This window comes from Moschus berezovskii, chromosome 10 (genome assembly GCF_049115385.1).
Source record: "Moschus berezovskii isolate FMDL1 chromosome 10, NW_MosBer_1.0, whole genome shotgun sequence".
Taxonomy (NCBI): domain Eukaryota; kingdom Metazoa; phylum Chordata; class Mammalia; order Artiodactyla; family Moschidae; genus Moschus; species Moschus berezovskii.
The window spans coordinates 66,803,851-66,828,040 of NC_142469.1; the positions used below are offsets into that span (position 1 = coordinate 66,803,851).

Sequence of the window (24,190 nt, forward strand, 5' to 3'; positions counted from 1 at the left end):
GTCTTCATGTGGTGTTTTGTTCATCGCTTGGGTCACACCAGTTAGGCTGTGTGGTAGTTTGCCAGCTACCTCCCATCAGACGCTAGGCTGTAATGCCTCAGTCGTGTCTGGAGTTCTAGTGTCTTGCTTGATTCTGGTCCGTAGTAGGCACTCAGTGAATGTTGAATGAGTAAGTTGCTCTGCTGGAGTGTAGTTGACTCCAATATTCCCACCTGCTTTGACCCAGTTTATGCTGTGAGAAGTAGGGGTTTCCTTTAAGTATGCGTTTGTCATTTGGTTAGAGGGCTGGTTTTGTGTGTGTTGTTTTTGCTACTTCTGTCTTTATAGCTTTGTCCCTGGAATTTTGTGATTTAGGTTTCTGTGCTGATCCCTCTCTTGGAGAATGGAGAGCTCTTGATTCCTGGCCGAGGTGACTATGTGAAGGTGGCTCCTGGATTTCAGTTCTTTGCAACCAGGAGGTATGTCCTATTAACCCTTTTGTTTCCACGATGGAGCCTCTTGCTCATGAGGCCACATGCTAGACTGCTGAGTACACAAGTCCAGGATTAGAGTTCTCTGGGCCTTTAAACAAGGTTAGTTGGAACAGATCCAACCTTCTCGTTCCTGTTTTTCGTGGAGATAATTCAGAAAATAAAAGTTTTGTTTTTTCACTTATAAATAAGTAACCAGTCTTAAAACACTTGTTTTCATATTTTCAAACATAATCAGAAATGATAGTTGTCAGATAGCCCTGGGTTTGAATCCTGACACTGACTCTTTGTATGTACCTTGCTTGGCTGATTCTGATGGGACCAATAATGCCTGCTTTACAACTTGCTGTAAGTTGTAAAGTTTAGGTGAAATGACTTGCACTAAAGACCTGTCACATGGTGGAGTGCCCAACCATGATGGCGCTGATGCAAATGAAGCCATGTAGACGTCAAGCGATTTAAAGAAATAAATTGAAGATAAGCATCAACAAAGGAATAAAACATAAAGAAACATGTTTATGTCCCTGTCTACATTTTAAAATAATGTGAAGGCAGTGGCTTATTTCCTACTACCTGACTACCTGTACAGTTTCTCCAAGATCTTAAAATGCCCAACAGGGAAACTAACACCACACTGTGTTTAGTGCTTATGTTAGTGTTTACTGTACCTCTGTGAACATTCACTCCCAGGTGGAACGCAGAGCTGATCTAACCATCTTCAAGGAGCACCTTGCTAGACCCTGTTAATTTTAATAGAACCTGTTTTTATTCACAGTGATAGTGAAGTTCTTTCCTGGAAAGTCCTGAGACATACAAGGACGTCACACCAACTTCAGTTCGTTTCTTGGTTTTGCATTTGTAGTCATAGTTGAGTGAGCAAGCGACATTTTTCTTTCTCTTCCTTATGGTTCTTCCTTGCGCTTAGAGAAAAAGAAGATCACTCTTCCCTCAGGGCAGATGTTATGAGAATTAAATTAATGGCTTAAGTGTAAACCTGCGGCTTGCCCAGAATATGTGTTCGATGAATATTCCTTCTCTTCTGGGTATTTTAAATAGTTTAAGGTACTGGAGCTTTTGGTAAATAAGCAGTGAACTTATTTTTAGAGCTTTGGGTCTTGGTTTGTTTTCTTTTTCCTGAAGTTACATCTTAATGAAAAGAAACATGTTTTTGAGATCAAAATGCCTAATAGGACTGTTTGCAGTAGTTTGAAAATAACTTGGTTAAAGCCTTATTACTCTCCCCAGAAAAATAGTCAAAGCTGAGTCAGTGGCAGCGTTTCATTGTCATCCTCCCTGTAAGCCTCGCATAATAGTGTCTTGACACCAGAAGTAATTGTGAGTTTTATTCAGATGTGACACAGTATATAGCAAGGGATAACCAGGGGCATAATTCAAGGTTAAAACTTAGGAATTTTGTGTGACTCTGCTTTTCATTTTATAATACAGACTGTTGAGCTGTGGAGGAAACTGGTATCGACCGCTAAATAGTCATGCTACTCTGCTAGACAAATACTGGACCAAAATTCACCTGGATAATATGGATAAGGCAGAACTGAATGAGGTATGTGATTATTTGAAAGTATCAGTGCTTTTCTTTTTTACTTTTCATTTATATTAAAAGTTTCAGTGTTGTGTTAGTTTCTACTATACAAAGAAGTGAATCAGCTCTATTGTTGTTTAGTCGCTAAGTCGTGTTCAGCTTTTTGCAACCCCATGGACTGTAGCCACTAGTCTCTTCTAGGTCCATGGGATTTCCCAGGCAAGAATCATGGAGTGGGTTACCATTCTCTTTTTCAAGGGATCTTCCCAACCCAGGGATCAAACCCATGTGGCAGGCAGATTCTTTACCACTGAGCCACCAGAGAATTCCTATTTTAAAAGTTTCAGACTTAACATGTAGAGAAGAGAAATAGCCCAGTGAGTCACGAAAATACTCACCACTCTAAATTTAACAGTTAATGTACTAACATTTTACTATATTAACTTCATCTAGTACTTTTTATTTGCTAATATATTTGAAAGCAAACCTCGCAGCATTTCACCCTTAAATACTTACATGCATCTCTAAGAACATTTCCATATATAGCCACAATATCGTTATTATAGCCAATAAAATGAATAGTTATTCCTCAGTAGCACTTAATTCTCAAACCACATTAGAATTTCCCCAGTTGTCCTCAAAGGATCTTTTTATTTTTACTAAGTTGATTTTAACTAGTATCTTTCACACTTAACAACTTCATGTGCATTTTCACCTGGACCTTAATGGAAACTGAGATGGCTTACTTTAAAGGCTTTATGCATCAGTTCACTTTGTAGTATCACTGGTTCTCTGTGATCCCTAAGCGGTGTGCCTCCCTTTACGCTGCCAGCCTCTCTCCTCCTCTGCATCTGCCTTCTCCCTTGGGCAGCTTTCTGTCTCCCAGCACTTCACTTTGGACAGTAGCAAATAAAGTATTGTCAGTGAACATTCAGGCATGGCAGGGTCACTTTCCTCTTTCTTGGTGTAAATTTTACATAAATAAGTGGTACCAGACAACCCTTTCAAATATTTTATCTATTAATAGCATTAAAGTGTTTATTAACAGAGGGGTTTTCAGAGGGCACCAGTTACTGGATCAGCCTTCATATAATTTCTAAGAACCCTGGCCTTGATGGTGTGATTTTTATATCTCTATAGCCTGTGAGTTTCTTATCTCACTGTGGTTCTCAATTGTGTACTTGTGTGTCTATACGTCTTTCTCTCCCTCCCTTGCTGCTCTCAACTGTAAGCTCCTCCAGTAACTTACTCAGCTTTGGTGTCCCTGGCATCCATTCCATCCTCACAGTTAATGTGTTTGTTGTATTGCTGTGACATAATACACCCTTTTTTTTTTTTTTTTGCCTGTTGTAGTTCTTTAAATGTTTTGTTTTCAAACATTTAATTATTGATAAGCATATCATGTCAGATTAGTTTATCATGTGATATTCTGTTTACATTTTGACATTTATGGTAATAACAAAAGATATCTTTTGTCTGAGGAAGAAAATGACTAATTGGTTGGTACATATAAATCACTATTCAGAACTTTTTTCCCAAATAACCGAGCCCTACTAAAGTGTTAAACCTGAAAGTTTTTTGCAAGTAAAAATAGCTTTTTTCCCCTACCATGATCGTAAGTATACATGTCATATGATGGAATTACTCCTCAGCAATAAAATAGAATGAACTACTGATCTGATACATACAGTAATGTTTGGGTGAATTTCAAAAGCATGTTGCTGAGTAAGAGAAACCCAACTATGTGCTACATCCGGTATGATTCCATGCATATGAGAAATTTGAAAGCAAAGCTGTACTGATTAGAATCAGGTTCAGGATTCCAGGGACAGGGGTGGTGGGGAAGGGTGTGATTACAAGGGAACTTTTTTTTCTTTTATGGGTGATAGAAGTATGTATTTTGTTTATGGTAGCCACAGTCCATAAAACGGTCAGTTTTGAAAGTGTTCCTTCTATACAAAGAGCATGTTTATTCTCTCTTTGAAAGATCCACATGTGTAGCAAATAAAATGAATTTGTTGATTTTATTATTCACTTCTATCTTAATTTTTAATACATTTGAAATATTAAAATTTGTAAAATCTTCCAATTTAAAAAAAAGGTATGAAGAAATTAAAATCTGTGAGATCTAATACTTAAAGTGACACTATTAAAAGATTTTAGTTCTTTATCTTTGTAAATATGTGGACTTTATCTCTTTTATATAAAAAATATGTTGATATTTCAAAAAAGAATACATTCAAGATATTCTAAAATGTCAAGGACATGATTTCCATTTTGGGATGATCACAGTAACCCTCTTCAGAAAACAGATTAGAAATCAACACAAAATAAATGTAAAGGTCAATTATACTAAAATAAAATAGTATTTGATGTAAATTATTGCTCACTTAGGAAGTATAATGACTGTTCTCTGGTTAGGGATGCTAAGATTCAATGTTAGAAATGGTGCAACATCAGTATTTAGTGTATATAAAAATCCTAGGATTCAAATATAATGAAAAGTTTATAATAATCACACAAAAGTGTTCCTTTATATATTAGCCACCACTGAGTTTCACATGACAAAGACTGAAAAAGATGTGGTTGGATTAGTATAGTGGGTTTTGTATAGTGGGTTTGCCTAGGGACATATAACCATGGGCTTTTTCTAAGCTAAAGAAAATGAGACCTTTATTTCTTTTCAGTTTAATGAATTCCAGATATCTGAAAAAGATGTGAAAGCACTGAAAATAAAATTTTTAATCTGTGCTTTAGCTATCTGTTTTTTTCTTTAGCAGACCAGGTTGGGTGATATAAATGTGATATATGCCACTAGATAGTACATAGATATTACATTATTATTCCATCTCTTGTTAAAGGGAAAAGAATAAAATTATATTGAAAATATCATTTTTATAGTATATGTTCATATTAACAAATAGTCCTCGACATCTTTTTAGATAACATATATTTTTTAATGTTTAGCTTCTATTTTGCTTGAGGTATTTTGTACATATGTGCCTTGTGATTGCTGCTGCTTTAAAAGATACAGTACTCTGGGGGATGAGTCTGTTCTGTTTTGTTTTTTAATTAAATAAACCTACATTCCTGATTAAAAAAAAATGTTGATGTTTCATATATTAATATAAATTGGAATCATGGTATACTTCTTAAGCTAATTTAAATATATTAGCTAATAATATTTCTAATACATATGTGATATTTTTCTTCTCAAGTAGACTTAACAAATCCATGTCATGAATGTTATTATGGCCACCAAGTATTAATACTGCACAAAATTCTTAATAGTTATTGAAGTGAATTGGACTAGATCTTTTGCTTTCTAAATTCTACTGTCTGATAAAAACTACTTTTTATCAGGACTTTAACACTAGCTCCTTTTGCTGTGTTCTGCTTTTAAAAAAAAACTTGTTTCCTTTCCCACTAAACTGTTTCATTTCTGCTTTTGACTGAGAAATGACTTAATGATGGTATTACAATTGTCTTTAAAACAATTGGAGTACGTAGTACTTGAAGTGCATGGGCTTTGGATGCTCACGTTGTTTGAGACGTCTTTCCCATCAAGCTTCTGTACCCAAAGCTATGTGATAGGTAGTGAGATTGTCAGATAACAGTTCTGGGCAGGAAGAAGTCACAGTCTTTGGGGGGCTGGAGGTAATGGTTGAAGGTGGAAGTTCTTATACTTGCTCAAGATGACAGATGTCCTAGAGAAGTTCATTTTTGGTGTGCTTTTAAAAATCACTTTGTCTGCTGCTAATTTTTTTTTTTCTTTTTTCCTCCTCTGTCAGGTTCTTCAAATTAGATATCCCAGCTTATCAGCAGCAACCGATCACCTGCTTGATATTTACATCCAGCTTATTGGAGAGACGCATCACTGTCTGAGTGAAAGTTCTGTTGGAGGGAAACAGGCTTCAGAGGAGGTTCCAGAAGCAAGACAAGAAAACAAGAGACTAAGCCTTGAGGGAAGAGAATTGTCTCTCAGGTATTGGACTAAACGCTTTTGGGTTGGTATTTTAAAAATTGCTTCTCTCAGAAATTCTTAGCAGCTCAAGCTGAATAGTTACAAGAAGTCTGATTTTGAAATTAGATGTTCTCAGTCTCTAATCTCTTTGAGATCTATAGTTACTGAATGGGAAGGCTTATGAAGATAATATTATGTTAGCTTTAAAAAATAACTTTTTTCTTCTTCTTACAGTTTTATTGAGCTATAACTGACAGCTCTGTATAAGTTTATGGATAATAATTACATGCATATGAAATGATTACTACAAGTTGAGTGAACCTCCATCATCTCACAGATACTAAGTTAAATAGTAAAAAACAATTTCTTTCTTGTGATAATGTAACAACTTTTCATATATAACATATAGAAGTGTTAATTATACTTACTATGCTGTACATTGCATCCCTAGGAATTATAATTGGAAGTTTAATAAATAACTTTAAAAGTTGGAAATAGTGGAAAAAGTTGGAAAATTACCGACATAGTTTTTTCACTGGATGTCCTTTTGTGACAAATGGGGTCGTAAATAAGATTTTGGGGTTTTGCTGTATATAGTAAATTCTGTTCCTTTGAGCTACATTTGCAGTGGTTGACTTGCTCTTGGAGAAGTGAGAATTGGGAATGGGCAGCTCCCCTTAAGTTTGCTCTGAGAGTTAATTGCTCCTGTCTCTTCTGCCTTGTCTGGTATGGATGGGGGAGAAATGAGTTATAGGTTGCTTCCTGGTAGAGGTAAGAAAAGGATCCACTCATACTTTTGCCTGACTTAACACTGTTTATATTCAGTTGGCAGAAAAAGGGAGAGTCTTTGTGGTCAGACGTTCTCAGACCTGAGTAAACTCTGATACCTTTGACATCTTTGAACTGTGGTTTTTTATTTCTTACCTTTTTATTTTTTAAGGGATCTACTTAATTGGTGTAATAGGATTGCCCACAGCTTTGACAGTATGTCTTCATCAGCATCGTTAAATATTTTTCAAGAGGTAAGATATAGTCTTTCTGCTTGTTTTCTCTGTGCTCTGCAAGGCTGCTAATTTCCACTGTTATTTTCTGTCTCTTGACTGTTATCAGAAAGTTTTTCTATGGTGTAGGTACTGTGTATATCCTTACCTAGTTAAAACTGAACTAAAGTTGTCTTAGAGCTAAGTGAGCATGATAAATGTTTTGTGACTCTTGAAATGGGTTACCCCTAATTTTAAATAAGTCTAGTTTGAAATAGAGTAAAACAGGTGCTGAAATTAAAGCTTAAATGAAAGGAAAAAAATCTCCCAGGTGGTAATACTATTGTAAAACAAAGAGTTTCTAAGATGTTTAGTATTAATTTCTATGTATAATTTCTTAGTCTATTTGACAGATTGGTATTTGTCTGATCTTACCACTTGCCCCAGCAGGGCCTTTTTAATTTTAGTTCAGAGAAATGTATGTGGGTTATAAAGTCTGTTCTTGTATGCTGGGCTGGGGGGAAAGTGTGCAAAAGGGATGCGCTGTTGAATTACAGCTCTGCCATATTTAATAAGAACAGAGAGAGATTTATTTCCACCTGGTTAAGAATAAACATGGTACCGCCTGAAGATCTTTGGACTCTTAAAACATTGACCTGTTTTGACTATAAAGTGTTACTGTGTCTGTCAGCTAGTATTGAGGAAAGGATAGTGACCTGTTTTGGTGAGCAGTATCTTTGGTGAAGTTACTTTAAGTAGAAAGAACCTTGATTCAGAGCTCACAATCAAGCCAGACCCTGAAGTGTTCTGTACCAGTCCTTTAATCTCCTCTGTCCAGAGAAATTTCCTTCCCATCCTCCTACATTTTTCCTCTTCAGCAGCAGCAGCAGATAGTCTTGTTTTGTACTTTTAAAATAAAACTGGCATGGGGAGGATCTTCTTTAGTCTCTATTTTAGAATGTTATTGTGTGTGTGTGTGACAGCCCATAAAATTCACTCTTTTAAGGTGTACAATTCGGTGTATTTTAGTATATTTACAGAATTATGCAACATCACCACTAATTCTAGAACATTTTCATCACCTCAAAAAGAAACCATGTAACCGTCAACCATCGTGCCTATTTTCCTTCTCTTTGCAGCCTCTGACAATCACTAATCTACCTCCTGTCTATAGATTTGCTCATTCTGGACATTTCGTATAAATGAAATCATACATTAGGTGACCCTTTTATCTTCTTTCACTCAGCACATTCTCTTGGTTAATCCATGTTGTAGCATGAGTCAGTACTTCATTCTCTTTATGGCTGAATAACACTTCATTGTATTGATATATCACATTTTGTTTATTCACTCATACATAAATGGATGTTTGGGTTGTTTTCACCTGTTGTGAATAATGCTGCTGTGAACATTTGTGTACAAGTATTTTATTAATATGGGCTTCCCTGGTGGCTCAGTGGTCAAGAATCTGCTTGCCAGTGCAGGAGACACGGGTTCGATCCTTAGAGCGGGAAGATTCCCTGGAGACGGAAGTGGCAGTCCACTCCAGTATTCTTGCCTGTGAAATCCCATGGACAGAGGAGCCTGCTGGGCTGTAGTCCAGAGGGGTCACAAAAGAATTGGACACTACTTAGCGACTAAACAACAGCAATATTTTATTAATATAGAAGTAAAAATGGAGAAAATATGGGAAAACAAAATGGTAAAAAATATTCTCCCATTCAGAGATTCCCCTGTACTATTAATACCTTGGTGTATCTCCTTGTACATATTTGTCTATGCGTATGGAATTAAGAACTGTATTAGAGCCACGCCCCCCCAGCCCCTCATAAAAACCCCACACTACCTTGTGGAGATCAGGCCAGTTGTTTTACAGAATGTTTCACCTTTTGGTTTTATCTGGTTGCTTCTTCTCTGTTTTGACACCAGCTGGTGTCCTGCAGTTCAGTCCAGTTCTGATACTTTCTACCTGGAGTTAATGTGGACCACAAGGTTCAAAGACTCAGTCCTCCACAAAACCATCCCACTTTAGACTCCAGCTGCAAGTATTGGAGGCCCACCCACACTTAGGACCGATCAGCTGTAAATTCAGGGGTTCCCACAAACTTCTCAGGTAGAGTGATTGTCTCATAGGATTCTTTGGAAGCTCTGTACTTACTGTACAGGTTACAGTTTTATTATTAAAAATATTACTCAGGAACTGTCAAATGAAAGAGACACGTAGGGCAAGATTTCAGGAATCTGAACACAGGCACACCTTTGGAAGCAGGGTGTGCCACCTTCATCATACGTCATGTTGTCCACCAGCTCTTCCACCCTTTCCAGGTGTTTGGGATGGAAGTTTCAGTTCTCCTGTTCGTGCTTGGTCTTTCTGGCCTGGCCCCATTTCCTCTGATAAACTGAGTAAGGGCTCATCTGGAGTTACCTCGCTTAGCATAATAAACCCAGTAGGGTCTATGAGGACTCTAGTGAATAACAGAAGACACTCCTGAGTCCTGGTGATTCAGAATTTTTGAAAGGCTGTGTAGGAATTAGGGACAAACACCAGATAAACTTATTACAGCAGAAGACGTGTATCTTCGTTTCTCAGTAGCGGCTAAGTACTGGGTTAGGGTAATGGCAGTAGTCCTTTATTGCACACCGAGAATTACCCTTTACAGCTCAAAAGTAATCTTTTGGTGTTATCTCCACTGTCTGAGAATCATTTTCCCCTACAGAATCATATTTCTACCCAGGGATTAATGCTAATTGCTCTTTTTGCCTGAATTTTACATTTGCAAACTCAGGGCTGCGTGTGTGTTTTCCTGATGAACCAATATTTTTATAGTAAAGCCTTAACATTTTTGGTGTCCTGTCTCTGTTGTGGTAACATCTTTAAGTCTGGGGTTGGTACCTTATTTGTACTCTCCTTTTAGTCTTTCTTGCAGAAATGTTCCTGCTAGGCTTTATGTTCCTTTCTTTTGTGGCCTGGACAGCAGTCCTGTCATTAATGTATTATTTAAAAAGTCGGTTGCTATTTGCCTTGGTTATTTTAACAGGCCCTGGACTGTTTCACAGCAATGCTTTCTAAGCAGACGAGCAAACTGAAAATGGCAGAAGTCATTGGAAGCAAATTGAACATTTCCAAGAAAAAGGTATGTAGTGCTATTTCTACTTCCCTCTTGAAAGGAAGTTGGGTTATTTATACTTGCTGGTCTCTGGCCCTTACCTAGAAAAGCTTTTGCAGAATTCATTGCTGCCCCTAATGGACATAAAACTCACTGTCTCGTGGATAAGTAGTTCTCCTTGTGGTCCACATTCTTAAAGTGAGCTGCCTTGCGCTCTTTCTCACACACGCGCCTTATTTTCCATTGTTTAAGGAGCATGTTATTATGTAGGTTCTGGATTCAGGACTGGAACAATGTCTTAGCAGATATTTTAATAAGCCTTTGCGTTTCCAAAGCTCTAGTTCAGTTTGGTCACTTAGTCGTGTCCGACTCTTTGTGACCCCATGGACTGCAGCACGCCAGGCTTCCCTGTCCATCACCAACTCCCGGAGCTTGCTCAAACTCCTTTCCATCAAGTCAGTGATGCCATCCAATCATCTCATCCTCTGTCATCCCCTTCTCCTCCCACCTTCAATCTTTCCCAGCATCAGGGTCTTTTCTAGTGAGTCAGTTCTTCACATCAGATGGCCAAAGTAATTGGAGTTTCGGCTTCAACCTCAGTCCTTCCAGTGAATGTTCAGAACTGATTTCCTTTAGGATGGACTGGTTGGATCTCCTTGCTGTTCAAGGGACTCTCAAGAGTGTTCTCCAACACCACAGTTCAAAAGCATCATTTCTTCGGTGCTCAGCTTTCTTTATAGTCCAACTCTCACATCCATACATGACTACTGGAAAAACCATAGCTTCGACTTGACAGGCCTTTGTTGGCAAAGTAACGTCTCTGCTTATTAATATGCTGTCTAGGTTTATCATAGCTTTTCTTCCAAGGAGCAAGCGTCTTTTAATTTCATGGCTGTAGTCACCATCTGCGGTGATTTTAGATCCCCAAAAAATAAAGTCTGTCACTGTTTCCATTGTTTCCATTTGCCATGAAGTGATTGGACCGGATGCCATGACCTTAGCTTTTTGAATGTTGAGTTTTAAGCCAACTTTTTCCCTCTCCTCTTTCACTTTCATCAAGAGGCTCTTTAGTTCTTCGCTTTCTGCCATAAGGGTGGTGTCATCTGCATATCTGAGGTTATTGATATTTCTCCCAGAAATCTTGATTCCCGCTTGTGCTTCATCAAGCTCAGCATTTCATAGGATGTACTCTGTATGTAAGTTAAATAAACAGGGTGACAGTATGCAGCCTTGACATACTCCTTTCCCAATCTGGAACCAGTCTGTTGTTCCATGTCTAGTTCTAACTGTTGCTCCTTGACCTGCATACAGATTTCTCAGGAGGCAGGTCAGGTGGTCAGGTATTCCCATCTCTTAAGGAATTTTCCACAGTTTATTATGAAGAAAGCATAGCTGAAGAAAAATTACTTTGATTTTTTTAGAAGTATCTTCTAGGAGTATAGCTTTTCTTGACTGTTCACTTTATGTAGGTAGATAGAGGCTTACTTGAATGAATAAATTATACTGTTAGGGAACATTGATAATCAGTGTTTTTAAAAACAGAAACTTGGAAAATATTTTAAAATAAAATTAAATGCTAACTTGCCTGTCTAGGAAGCTGAAAGTGCTTCTAGAGGGGGCACAGTAAGCCTTACGATTTAAGTGTTGGAAGAGTATGCAGAATTTTATTTGGGTAAATCTTTTCCCTTCCCATAGGCGGAATTCTTCTGTCAGCTTTACAAACCAGAGATTGTGATCAACGAGCTTGATGTGCAAGTGGGTCGAGTGCGGCTTCTACGAAAACAAAGCGAGGCTGTCCACATACAGAGGTAATCAGGGTTCCAGACTGAGCTGAGCGCTGTGGGGTCATTGGGACCTTGCTGCAAGGAGCGTTTGGTCCTGACCCTTCTCTCTGAGTAAAACACGTGTCTGAACTGTGATCTCTTCAGTGTGCTAGACTGATAAGGAGCAGTGAGTTCCCTAAATGTGTCCTGTGAAACTGGATATTAGGAGGTGGAGGGAGGTGATGAGGGTCCTTAGAGATTTGGGACTAGCAGAGATATATCTTTGATTTTATTCATTGTAACGTATTTATTTAGTGAAGTAAGCATCACTTGGAAGGCAGGCTTCGTCCTAGCATTAATCTGTTAATTCCTTGAAGGCTGGAATTGTATAAGTTTCTGAGATCTAGTTACCATTTACTAAATATTTGCTGTATTCCTAACATTGTGCTAAGTGCTGTTTTGCATGTTTTTGCATGTGGTTGTAGTAACCCTATGAATTAATGTGTTTGTTAGTGCCCTAGGACTCTCCTCACAGATTAACCATAAACTTGATTCATATATGCATGCATGCTAAGTCGCTTTAATTGTGTCCGACTCTCTTCAACCCCATGGACTATCACCTGCCAGGCTCCTCTTTCCATGGGGTTCTCCAGGCAAGAATACTGGAGTAGGTTGCCATTTCCTTCTCCAGGGAATCTTCCTGACTCAGGGACCAAACCTGGGTCCCTTGTGTCTCCTGCTTTGACATGTGGGTTCTGTACCACTAGGGCCATAAACTTGATGGTTTGCCCATAAACTTGATGGTTTGCCATGAACATTTCTTCTCAGTTCTGGAGGCTGGAAGGCTGAAATCCAGGTGCTGGCAGGGCCACGTTCCCTCTGAAGGCTCTTGCCTCTTCCTGGCTTCTGATGGAATGCACTAACTAGTCCTTGGTGTTCCTGACCTTGTAGCTGCTTCAGTTCAGTCTCTGACTCCATTGTCTTATGGTCTTCTTCCCTGTGTGCCTTTTTTGTATCTCTAAATTTCTCTTTCTGTATGAGAACGTGGGCCATTGGATTTAAGACCAGCCCTTAAGTCCAATACAGTATGATTTTAATCTTATTATTCCTGTAAAGACCTTTTTCCCAAATAAGGTCACATTCACAGGTACTGGGTGGACATGAATTTGTGGGGGACTTACTGCAACTAGTAAGTGTTGTTGTCCAAATTGTACAGGTTAGGAAACCAAGGCTAAGAGTGGTTAAGTAATTTGCCCAAGATGACATAGGTAGTACAGATGTTTTATCTTGTCCATGTTTTTAATTTCTAGAGCCTAGTGAAGCTATGTAAATGCTCCATGTTTATAGAACGAATTCTGCAATTCTTATGTTGTAAGCTAACCCATACAGTGTGAAGACAGTCCTTTCTTAAGTTGTTGAGTCTGATTCCTCAGAACAACACTAAGAGAAGCTTGCAGCTTGTCTCTCCAACTGCTTACGTACTTTCACCTCCCCAGGGAGAAGTTCACCTTTGCTGCTACGAGGCCATCCTCTGTTCTTATTGAACAGCTCGCAGTATGTGTTAGCAAAGGGGAGCCTGTGTTGCTGGTAGGAGAAACTGGAACTGGCAAAACCTCCACAGTCCAGTATTTGGCTCACATTACAGGTAACTCCTGGAAGGGATGCACTCTGCCCTAGACAACAGACATTTCATTTCATACTGACTGCCTTTTTAAAAACTAGAGTCCAGAGAATATTGAAACTTAAAAAGTGCCACAGCTCTATTTCCCCTGGAAATAAGCACTGGTATCTTTTTCCTTAGAAACAATGTAATCTCTCCCCCTGAAAATAACTACTATTAAAATGTTGGTATTAATTTTTTTCTGTTCTAATCTATGGCCTGCACATACATAGTGCTTTGGTTTTGTTTTGAAACAGATGGGATCCTTCCCTGTATTGTGTTTAGTTAAGCACACTGGTCATCTTAAAAACAGAATTGCCTCATTCCTGTTCTGATGTCTAAATTAATATTTCACACTAGATATTTATTTAGAACATTGACTTACTGAAGGATTTTTTTGTTGTCGTTTTCAGTTACCTGATGCTAGAGCAGTGAAACTTTCATTCTCTCTGGGTTAGGTTAAAATTTTGAACAGTCAAGATTCCTAAAAATAAAATGCGGGGTCAGAGGAAGTGCACATTAAAAGATTTGCCCGTGTCCATGTCCGCACATCCCTAAGGATCACAGTGGGTATTATCAGTCTTTACATTTTCAGAATCACTCTTTATACCCTTTTTTTCTTAAAGGCCACCGTTTGAGAGTTGTCAATATGAATCAGCAAAGTGACACTGCAGATTTGCTGGGAGGGTAAGTATGGTTTTAAACCTTTTTCTTGTTATTTTGTGTACACTGCTTGAGGTAAGAAACTCTTCTTTCCTATCAAGCTCAGTACTAACGTTGGAAGAATGTTCAACGGCTGGTCCCCCGTGCCTACCCCAGCAGGATATTTATTAAGGTTTATTAAGGGACTCTTGGGTATGTAGATGTTTCTCTTCATTTTAAAGAATTCTTGAGGTTCTCAGAGATCCTGCTGAGGGTGTGGGGTGAGGACTGGAATATAAAGACGAGTATGCAGTCAACTGTGGATCACAACAAACTGTGGAAAAGTTTTAAAGAGATGGGAATACCAGACCACCTGACCTGCCTTCTGAGAAACCTGTATGCGGGTCAAGAAGTAACAGTTAGAACTGGACATGAAACAACAAACTAGTTCCAAATCGGGAAGGGAGTACGTCAAGGCTGCATATTGTCACCCTGCTTATTTAACCTATATGCAGAGTACATTGTGCGAAATGCTGGGCTGGGTGAAGCACAAGCTGGAATCAAGATTGCCAGGAGAAATATCAATAACCTCAGATATGCAGATCACCACCCTTATGGCAGAAAGCGAAGAACTAAAGAGCCTCTTGATGAAAGTGAAAGAGGAGAGTGAAAAAGTTGGCTTAAAACTCAGCATTCAGAAAGCTAAGATCATGGCATCAGGTCCCATCACTTGATGGCAAATAGATGGGAAACAATGGAAACAGTGACAGACTTTATTTTGGGAGGCTCCAAAATCACTGCAGATGGTGACTACAGCCATGAAATTAAAAGACGCTTGCTCCTTGGAAGAAAAGTTATGACCATATGACAGCATATCAATAAGCAGAGATTGATAAACAGAGATTGTCTAATCAAAGCTGTGGTTTTTCCAGTAGACATGTATGGATGTGAGAGTTGTACTATAAAGAAAGCTGAGCACTGAAGAAATGATGCTTTAGAACTGTGGTGTTGGAGAAGACTCTTGAGAGTCCCTTGAACAGCAAGGAGATCCAACCTGTCTATCTTAAAGGAAATTAGTCCTGAACATTCATTGGAAGGACTGAGGTTGAAGCTGAAACTCCAATACTTTGGCCACCTGATACGAAGAACTGACACACTAGAAAAGACCCTGATGCTGGGAAAGATTGAAGGTGGGAAGAGAAGGGTCATCGGAGGATGAGATGGTCGAATGGCATCACTGACTCAATGGACATGAGTTTGAGCAAGTTCCGGGAGTTGGTGATGGACAGGGAAGCCTGGTGTGCTGTAGTCCATGGGGTTGCAAAGAGTCGGACATGTCTGAGCAACTGAACTGAACTGAATGCAGTTAAGTAATGTTTATCTGAAGAGTATGTTCTTGAGTTAAGCTGCCTTCAAGCGAGATTCTCCTGCAGTTTGTTTATCTTTGGAAGGTTAAGTAGCCTCCACTTGGTTAAATGGAACTTCACTGTGGTCAATTAAATGCCCTTCTTCCTTTTGATGTTTTTGAATATATTAGTTTTTGAACAATTTTAATCTGTGCTGAAGGCTGTGAAACTGATAGATGCTATTGGCATACCTTATGTTGAATGATACTCGAATCTGTCCCATTAATTCTAAACAGTTGCTTGCACAAGTCCTTAAAAGCACAGAACAATAGAAGTTATTGTTCTTTTTTCTCTTTATGGTATCTACGAGAAGTTCTTTACTCTTTTTCTCTTAAGGGCACTTATACTGTAGCATTATTTTTACTTTTGCTCTTTCCAGTCTCTCTTCCTTCCTGCTCTGGGTGGAGTGCTAGTGTGGGATCCTGCTTCCTCTTGTGCTTCTCATTTTCTTACCCTCACGACCCTTAAATTCTGCTCTACACATACCTTGACGATGTAGTTTAAATTTCTCTACTGTCTTAAAATCTATCAGCTGAGACTTAATCTCTCTTACTCCAGTTCTTCTTTCACTCTGTTTTTCCTCAGTGATCTTTTCTACTTTGCTTTTATGTTACTTCTGTTCAGTTAATTGACAGTCTCCCCTTTCCTTCGTTGTGATACTTGCAGTGTGTTCTTAGTAATAAATGGAATTTGTTATTTAACTCGTATGTCTGTTGTTGTTGTTTAGTTGATCAGTCGTGTCCAACTCTTAGCAACCCCCTGGACTGTCACCCGCCAGGCTCCTCTGTCCATGAGATTTTCCAGGCAAGAATACTGGAGTGGGTTGCCATTTCCTTCTCCAAGTATGTCTGTACTACTGTCTATTTCTACTCTGTATTCTGTAATGCCCTGCAGTTAAGTATGGCTAACACACATGGCATTGTTCTTGTACTAGTTTAACATAGGCTATATCAGTCTCGTTTAAGAATTTGTAGTGTTATATCAACCATTGCAAATAGTGTTTTCTTCTTTAATTCCTTTTTTTTTTTAATGCAAGTAGTTTTAAATGTAGGGAGTACACATTGTGCCCTGATGCAATTGATAATACAAAAAGTTGAAATCAAAATGTGGTATCTGGAATTTTATTTTTGGTGCTAACTTGTTAGTAGGTTAGCATCCGTAATCAAAGGAAACTTAGATACAATTTAGTTTTTGTATGGCTGGAAGTATGCCTTGTTTTCTGTCCTTTTGTATTACTGGCAAGTGGTGTGTAAATCACATCTTTTAATATATATCTTAGATGTATGAATGACTGTTTAAGAGTTTTGTGTATAAAATTTGAAGAACAAAAATGATTTTATTAATCAAAAGGCAAGGGTATGGAAGACAAAGGAGTGGGTAGGAAGAAGGGGTATAGAAAGCTTCAAAGTTCTATTGGGAATGTGTGGTTAGTTTTATCTAACTATGAAACTGGTTTTATGTTTTGTATTAATAATTTGTTTATTAAACATATTTTGCATTTATCAAATACTATGGTGAAAGAGAAAAATTTATAGTCCTAATTAGTCTGACTTGCATATCTGAATCCTTTTGATTGGTTTTTTGAGAAGTTATAATTAAGGATAAATACATTTTGTAAGAGTAAGGCCATCAGGCACTTGAGCTGCATTCCTGCAGATTGCCTTGTGAATTTTGTTTCCTTCTGTACCCACTTATTTTTTTGATTAATGTTAGTGTGGTATATCTTTCCCCTCACTTTTAACTCATTTTTGTCATTCTATTTAAAGTAGATTCTGGTAAATAGCACATAGACCTACAGATTACCTGGGAATAGAGAAGTAAACCAAATTCTAACAGCATTGGGTTGGAGAGAGCTTATGGGACTCTGTACAAAGGAGTGGATAATACAGAGGACTTCTGAAGCAGATAAAACCATTCTAGAAAATGAAAGTCTGCACTAAATGGCAAAACACAGAACACAGGTTCACAGTGCTGGAAATGGAATTGGGAGGGGCAGCCTCTGAAGGAGAAACAGATATATAGAGATGGGTCCTTGGAGAAGTCAACAATGATGGAAAGAAAAAATGAGAGGAAAATTAAAGATCTTACAGAAATAGAAATAAAGTGTCCAACCTGCATTCTCCTCTAAGCCCCTCAAGGAAGCATCATCCATAAAGGAAACTGCACAGGAGATAGCAAGGCACAAGTGCCAGTTCTCAGACTCAGAATACTGATCCAAATGAGGTGAAGTGTTTGCCTTTTCAGTTACTCATCATGCGCTGTTTCTTGTTTCTTTTGCACTTGATGTTCTTTCATGTATGGTCATTTTGGAGTGTCATTTTCTTTTGTTCTAGTCTAGTGAACTGTTGTTTGTGGTCGCCATGTATCGTGTATGTAACAGGTAGGCCCTGAATGACTGTCCATGAGGGCCAGGTGGTCTAGACCTCCTTCTCTTGGCCTTCAGGTTGCTCCTGAGGCGTCCTTTTCAAAGATACCTTGGAAACTCTAGTCTATAACAGTTCATAGTTTGACTCATCAGTTCACCCTGTGACAGATTGGTTTCCATTGAGTGTTTTTGTTAGTTTATTTTTATTTTCAGCAAGCTGTATATTTGTAAGTTCATTTTCTCTATCATTTGAAGCATTTATTGACTTAACTGGCCAATATGCCTTCAGTTTTAAATGAACAAGCTTTTTTCTTAAGGAGCCCAGACTAATTTGAAATATAAAGCCATTTCTTCAATGAATTCAGTTCACTGAGCTAGTTACTAGTTGTGGTAATTGTAACAGGTTGCTCTTCAGTGGCATTCCTGTGCCAGGCACTCTTGAGTTTTTACTTATGTTCACTCACTTAGCCATCTTAACAACCTGTTCATTATTCCCATTTACACACAAGGGACCTAAGACTCACAAGAATTAAGTGCCTTGTTCAAAGAAATGGCTAGTCTGTGACTTGAACCCAGCAGTCTGCCTAAGCATCTACCTTCTTAATCGTTACTCTGCTGCCTCAGTTAGCTTTGGATCCCATTTATTCCCTCATCTTTAAGACTAGCTATTTTATTTAAATAGCATTTGTATTTTGCTTAACTTCTTAACATCCTGCTGTTGACATTCTGGCTCATCGTCCTCTGCCTAGTCCAGTGTAGGGCTTTCGTCTTTCCTTCTCCTCCTGCCTCTCTTCCGTTTGGTAGATGGACTGATTCTGTGATAGTGTGATCAGATTACATCCCTCTCTTCCTCACTGACTTCAGTCTATGTGGAATGTACTACAAACCCTTCATCACCTCTCCAGGGCACTTGACTCTCTCCTTCCTTCAGCTCTGCTGCCTTGCCACCCACACTCCCCTCTGTGTTTCTGTTTCCTCTGTGACCTCCCCTGCCACCCAGGGGTATTTACTTAGCCAAACCCTTTCTTGTTTGATCGCCTTCAAGTTCCCATCTTTAACACAGCCTCCTTTGACTGTCACAGCTAAAGTACTAAAATTCTTCTTTCACCCCCTCTGCTTTCATTTTATCTACTGGCATGCCAGTTTCTACTTGATATTTTATCCTAGTAGGTGTCTTCCTCTGTTGTCTTTTTGGTTAGATTGTAAGCTCCTGAGGGGCACGAGCTGGTGGGTCTTGTTTACTCAGTGTCGAACCCTAGAGGTGCTCAAGGAATGTTTTTAATGATTAATGGGTCAGTGCTTACTGGAAAGCGAAGTTAAGTTCGTGAAGTTCTCATACTTTCTCTGAAATCAGACTTTTCCATGTAGATGCTCAGTTTCAGGGCACTGGGTTTCGCTTGTCTCATTGTTCCTCCTCACAGGCCAGTGAGTAAATAGTGTCCATGATTCTCTAATGGTGCTTGATTGTTTTGAAACATTTTGATACTGTTTCGGTCCTCAAAATTATATTTCTTGGAAATAAAATTGGCGTTATCATTCTTGAATTGTAGTATTTAGTACCCTAGGCTGCAGAAAATTGTATGCTTGATCTTGTCTAATCTTCCAGAATGATTAGTGCTGCTTGGGCAACTTATCTTAAATCTAGCCAGAGCAGTTTCTTGACTCTTATTAACCTCTCCCCATCCCCAGTAGTAAATTAAATTTTAGTTTAAATGAATTAATTTCCTAACTCCCCAACCAGAAAAATAAAATGCTAAGAAATAAAAGAGAATCTTAATACTCAGAAATAAATAGTTGAGCCTTGGAGGGTCTCAAACCATTGTAACGTCCAAAAAAAAATTTTTTTTTTACTGTCCCCCTCCCCCAATTTTTAATCTCTTTGGGAGCAGTCTCTTCCCCCACCCCACCATTGACAAGGCATGATGTTAAAGTAAGTACAAGATGCTTAAGTAAATCAATTGCAGATGTTATATTTTTTCCTAAAATATCTCAAAAACATTTTGGTCACTCTTAATAAAATATGGTTTATCATTAAATCTACATGATGATTATTTAAATGTTAGTAAAATGAATAACATGCCTCTCACTACCCAGTTTGGAATTTCAAATATTTTCATAATTTGGTTATCTAATACTAGTGTTTACCTTTAGCGTAGACCCTTCAAACACATGGAGTGGAAACAATAGATCATAATTTAAAACTTTAACATAGATTTTAAGTATTTTGCTATTATTTCTGATTTTGATGTAGAATAAATCTTACACCTATTCCCGTTTTCTTAGGTATACTTCCCAGTTTCTGTTAGCTTCAGAAGTGTGTGAATCACATATCTACCTTTTGTTTCAGTTACAAGCCAGTGGACCATAGGCTTATTTGGCTGCCTTTACGGGAGACATTTGAAGAACTCTTTGCTCAGACATTTTCGAAGAAGCAGAACTTGACGTTCTTGGGACACATTCAGACGTGTTATAGGCAGAAACGGTGGCGAGATCTCCTGAAGCTAATGCAGCACGTGCACAAGTCAGCCGTCAGCAAGGATGGGACAGAGAGTGAGACGGGTAGGTGGCAGCCAGGCTGCTGGCGGGAGGTCATGGCTGGAGTCTAACGAGCAGAATTAGGAGAAGAGTTTGGGGCAAAATGATGCAGTACGAATTAGGGGTTGCTGGGGCTTAGGGCAAACATGACTAATTCTGAAGTGTTGTTGCTCCTGGGATTCAGCAAGATTTCTATAAAAGTCAGTGGTTGACCACTTAGTGGTCAGTAAGTCACGTATGCTTAGAAGAGGTTATTTCCAGAAACCTGGATTCCACAGTGAATGGGGACTTTAGTGGCTTAGTTATGCTCTCTACTTTCTCATCTATAAAGTGGGGATAGTGAGAATAAATGGGTTTATCTAATGCATATGCGTATACATGAACTGGCTAGTATAGTGGCTGCATATGGTTGACTTTGTGTAAGCATTTGGACTTCATTTTTTACACTTCTAAGATGTGATTTGTGTGTGTGTTTTGTTAATTATGTGGTTTTTTAAGTTATATATAACTCAAAATGTATTTTTAATTCTTGCCTTTATTCTTCTCTAGGGTCACTACTAAAAGAGAAGTGGGAAGCATTTGGTCTTAGACTCAACCACGCCCAACAACAGATGAAAATGACTGAGAATGCCCTGTTATTTGCGTTTGTAGAGGTATTTTGCTTTGATTGTTTAGGTTAAGGGAATGTTGATTTGACACAAAATGGAAGTTAGAGAGGCTACTGTTCTGTCTTCTCTTCATGTTGACATTCTAGAGCTTGTTGTTTAGAACCATGAACACTTAATGAAAGAATTCTTTGTGGGGAGGTTAAATGTCTTTTTATAGATGTGATAAAGTCTTCTTTATATAATTTAAGATTTTAATTAATTTTGGCTGTGCTGGCCTTCACTGCTGCCCGGGCTTTTCTCGAGTTGCAGCGATGGGGGCTCCTCTCTAGTTGCAGTGCTCAGGCTCTGTATTGTGGCAGCCTGTCTTGCTGTGGAGCACAAGCTCTAGCTGCAAGGCCTCAGTTGTTGTGGCTCCCAAGCTCTAGAGTGCAGGCTCAGTACTTATGGTGCAAGGGCTTAGTTGCTCCGTGGCATGTGGGATCTTCCCGGGTCAGGGTTCAAACCCATGTCTCCTGCATTGGCAGGCGGACTCTTCTCCACAGAGCCCCCAGGGAAGCCCAAAAGTGTAGTATTCATGAGCACTGTCATTATTATTTTGTAAGATGCAGTTGAGGATAATTAGTTTTTTTATTGTTTTGTAGCTGTGTTTGTATTTGTGGGTAGGAGGTGGATTTGGATCCATTCATGTGGGGCTACATTTTTTATTCCAGTGCATGATTAGTTGTACTATTTTCTGTCCTGTGACCTTGCAGGATCAGTGTAATTGAATATTTGTGACTTAAGTTTTTTTATATTTTTATTAAAGAAAATCGCAATAGTCTTCAGACCTCTCACCCTAACGGTGATGCAAGAATCGTACTTGAGATGATGTCTTAATGATAGAGAGGTCCCTCAACCATATATCTGTTGTTGTGAAGAGTTTAGACATCAGCACTTCATCTTATTATAATTGTTTCTAAAATAACCAATGAAAGTATCAAGTGCTGTCAAAATAGGGTTTATACCTATTTCATGACTCGGCATCACACCAAAGTTCCATACATGTGGTCTGGTTTTTTTATTTATGGAAGAGTCTTTATTAGGATCACCGTAAAAGCAAAAGTATAAAGCACTTAAATAACACTAAAACAGTTCATTTTCTGATATGTCAGTTGAATGGATTATAAGGTTTATTTTTCAGTGCTTTTGAAAATAGAACTTCAAGAGATAAAATCAGGAGGAGAGATTCATTTTTACATTCTTCAGAAACTGTGAAGGCTCTGTATTACAACTACTGCACACTTTAGTCATTTATCTTTTCTTGGTGTACTTATAGCCTCACCCTGTGTTTATTTTGGTTGCTTTTAGTAGCCATTTGGATGCTTTTAAACATCTGAATATATTGTAAGTTTTTATTTACCTCACCACCCATATAATGCAGTGGTCTAGTTTTTTGCATCTCACTCTTAGGCTCAGAGATATTTCTTTGACCTTTTTGGACATTTGAAAAATGTTAACTTGACCTTAGCTCTGGCAGCCAGTTGGCACCATTGGCATCAAGGTGTAAACTCATCAGGCAGGAGCAGTTTGCCCCTGCCTCTGCTCTAGCCCTGCTCTCATAACTGCTATTGGTGAGTGTGTCTGTATCTGAAATGGATCCCTGACATTTGATTTCATCTTCTAGGGTACATTAGCTCAGGCCGTGAAGAGAGGAGAATGGATTTTGTTGGATGAGATTAACCTGGCTGCTCCAGAAACTTTAGAATGTCTGAGTGGTTTACTTGAAGGCTCCTCTGGCTCCCTGGTGTTGCTGGATCGAGGAGACACAGGTAGCTCTTGCCCCTCCTGGGGCTGGACTTGATGCGAGGCCTTTTGACCTCTTTAAAGTAGTGTTCTTTCAGTTAGGCGGATTGCATGGGCCTCTCAGTGTGATTTATTTATTCTGTAGATACTAATTTTATGCAGAGTCTTACTGTTAGGTGTTACAGGGAATGAAAAAAGTAAAATAATTTGTCAAAGCATTTGGATAGTGGGTAATAAAGCATGCTCACTCAATGACACAATACACACTGGTGAAAAGGTGATGAAACATGAATAGCATGGACAACCACACCATAAGAGATGGTGGAATGGCAGCTTAAAATTAGGTTGTATACATAGATCTGGAAACTGATTTCAGTGTGGTTTCACCAAAGGCAGAGATGGTTGAGCAGCCAGTACCACCCTTGCTGAGCCTGGAGGCAGAGTGATTCAGCGGGGGCTCAGTGGAGTTAGTCTTCCCCCATCACTTACTATTACAAGTTGTTGAGAAGTTTTAGTTTTCTTTTAACAGAACCACTGGTTCGTCACCCCGACTTCCGTTTATTTGCATGTATGAATCCAGCAACTGATGTAGGGAAAAGAAATCTCCCACCAGGAATAAGAAACAGGTAAGGGGACATGGTCTAGTACCTGTAGACAGTTTCAAAATTAAGTTCTCTTGATTTATTGATTGGTAGTAGTAACATAATCAACCCTCATAACAATGCTTGAAATTTCTTGACTGCTGATAGAGGAATCTTCTTACTTGTCATATTATTCTTTCTATGCTGCCAAGTCACTCCAGTCGTGTCCGACTCTGTGCGACCCCATAGACGGCAGCCCACCAAGCTGCCCCGTCCCTGGGATTCTCCAGGCAAGAACACTGGAGTGGGTTGCCACTTCCTTCTCCAATTGTTTCTATAGGTGGTAGGAATACAGAAAACTCCAGAACACTAGGGAATTTTTTCCTTTGGGTTGTTAATTTGACATTTAATGTTAGTTAATCCATTTGATGACTCATGGATATTGTTGAAAACAGAAATCTTTCCTTCTTAAATAGTCCTGTGGCTATTAGAAAACCTTCATATAAGGAAATAACAGTATCTCATGTAACAACGTAAGTGCATCTTAGGATGAGTCCTTTTGGATCAGGCTAATGATTTGTAAGAGGACATTAAGTTTCAGTTTTCATCATTAAACACTGAATAACAGGGAAAAGATTTTTATGTTTGTAGCATTGGGAAAAGATATATGAGCTTGTTTGTTGTTGGTAACCTTCTGTTGAATCTGAGTTTTAAAATAGTGTTAAAACTTTATTAAATCTCTTTCCATATTATAAAATAATAAGATAGTAATAATATAATAAAAACT

General features: G+C 38.6%; 1 protein-coding gene across 2 annotated transcripts in view; it reads left to right on the forward strand.

Moving 5' to 3' along the window:
* The window catches only part of MDN1 (midasin AAA ATPase 1), a 146,328-nt gene that overhangs the window by 26,547 nt on the left and 95,591 nt on the right, over nt 1–24,190 (forward strand). For both annotated transcript variants that reach the window (XM_055432822.2, XM_055432823.2), the window contains exons 8-19: nt 355–458; nt 1,917–2,031; nt 5,802–5,995; nt 6,915–6,996; nt 9,993–10,088; nt 11,757–11,869; nt 13,321–13,469; nt 14,111–14,171; nt 20,245–20,456; nt 20,982–21,085; nt 22,704–22,848; nt 23,352–23,448. In XM_055432822.2, coding sequence (XP_055288797.2) covers nt 355–458; nt 1,917–2,031; nt 5,802–5,995; nt 6,915–6,996; nt 9,993–10,088; nt 11,757–11,869; nt 13,321–13,469; nt 14,111–14,171; nt 20,245–20,456; nt 20,982–21,085; nt 22,704–22,848; nt 23,352–23,448 — 1,472 coding nt within the window. The remainder of the gene's footprint in view (nt 1–354; nt 459–1,916; nt 2,032–5,801; nt 5,996–6,914; nt 6,997–9,992; nt 10,089–11,756; nt 11,870–13,320; nt 13,470–14,110; nt 14,172–20,244; nt 20,457–20,981; nt 21,086–22,703; nt 22,849–23,351; nt 23,449–24,190) is intronic.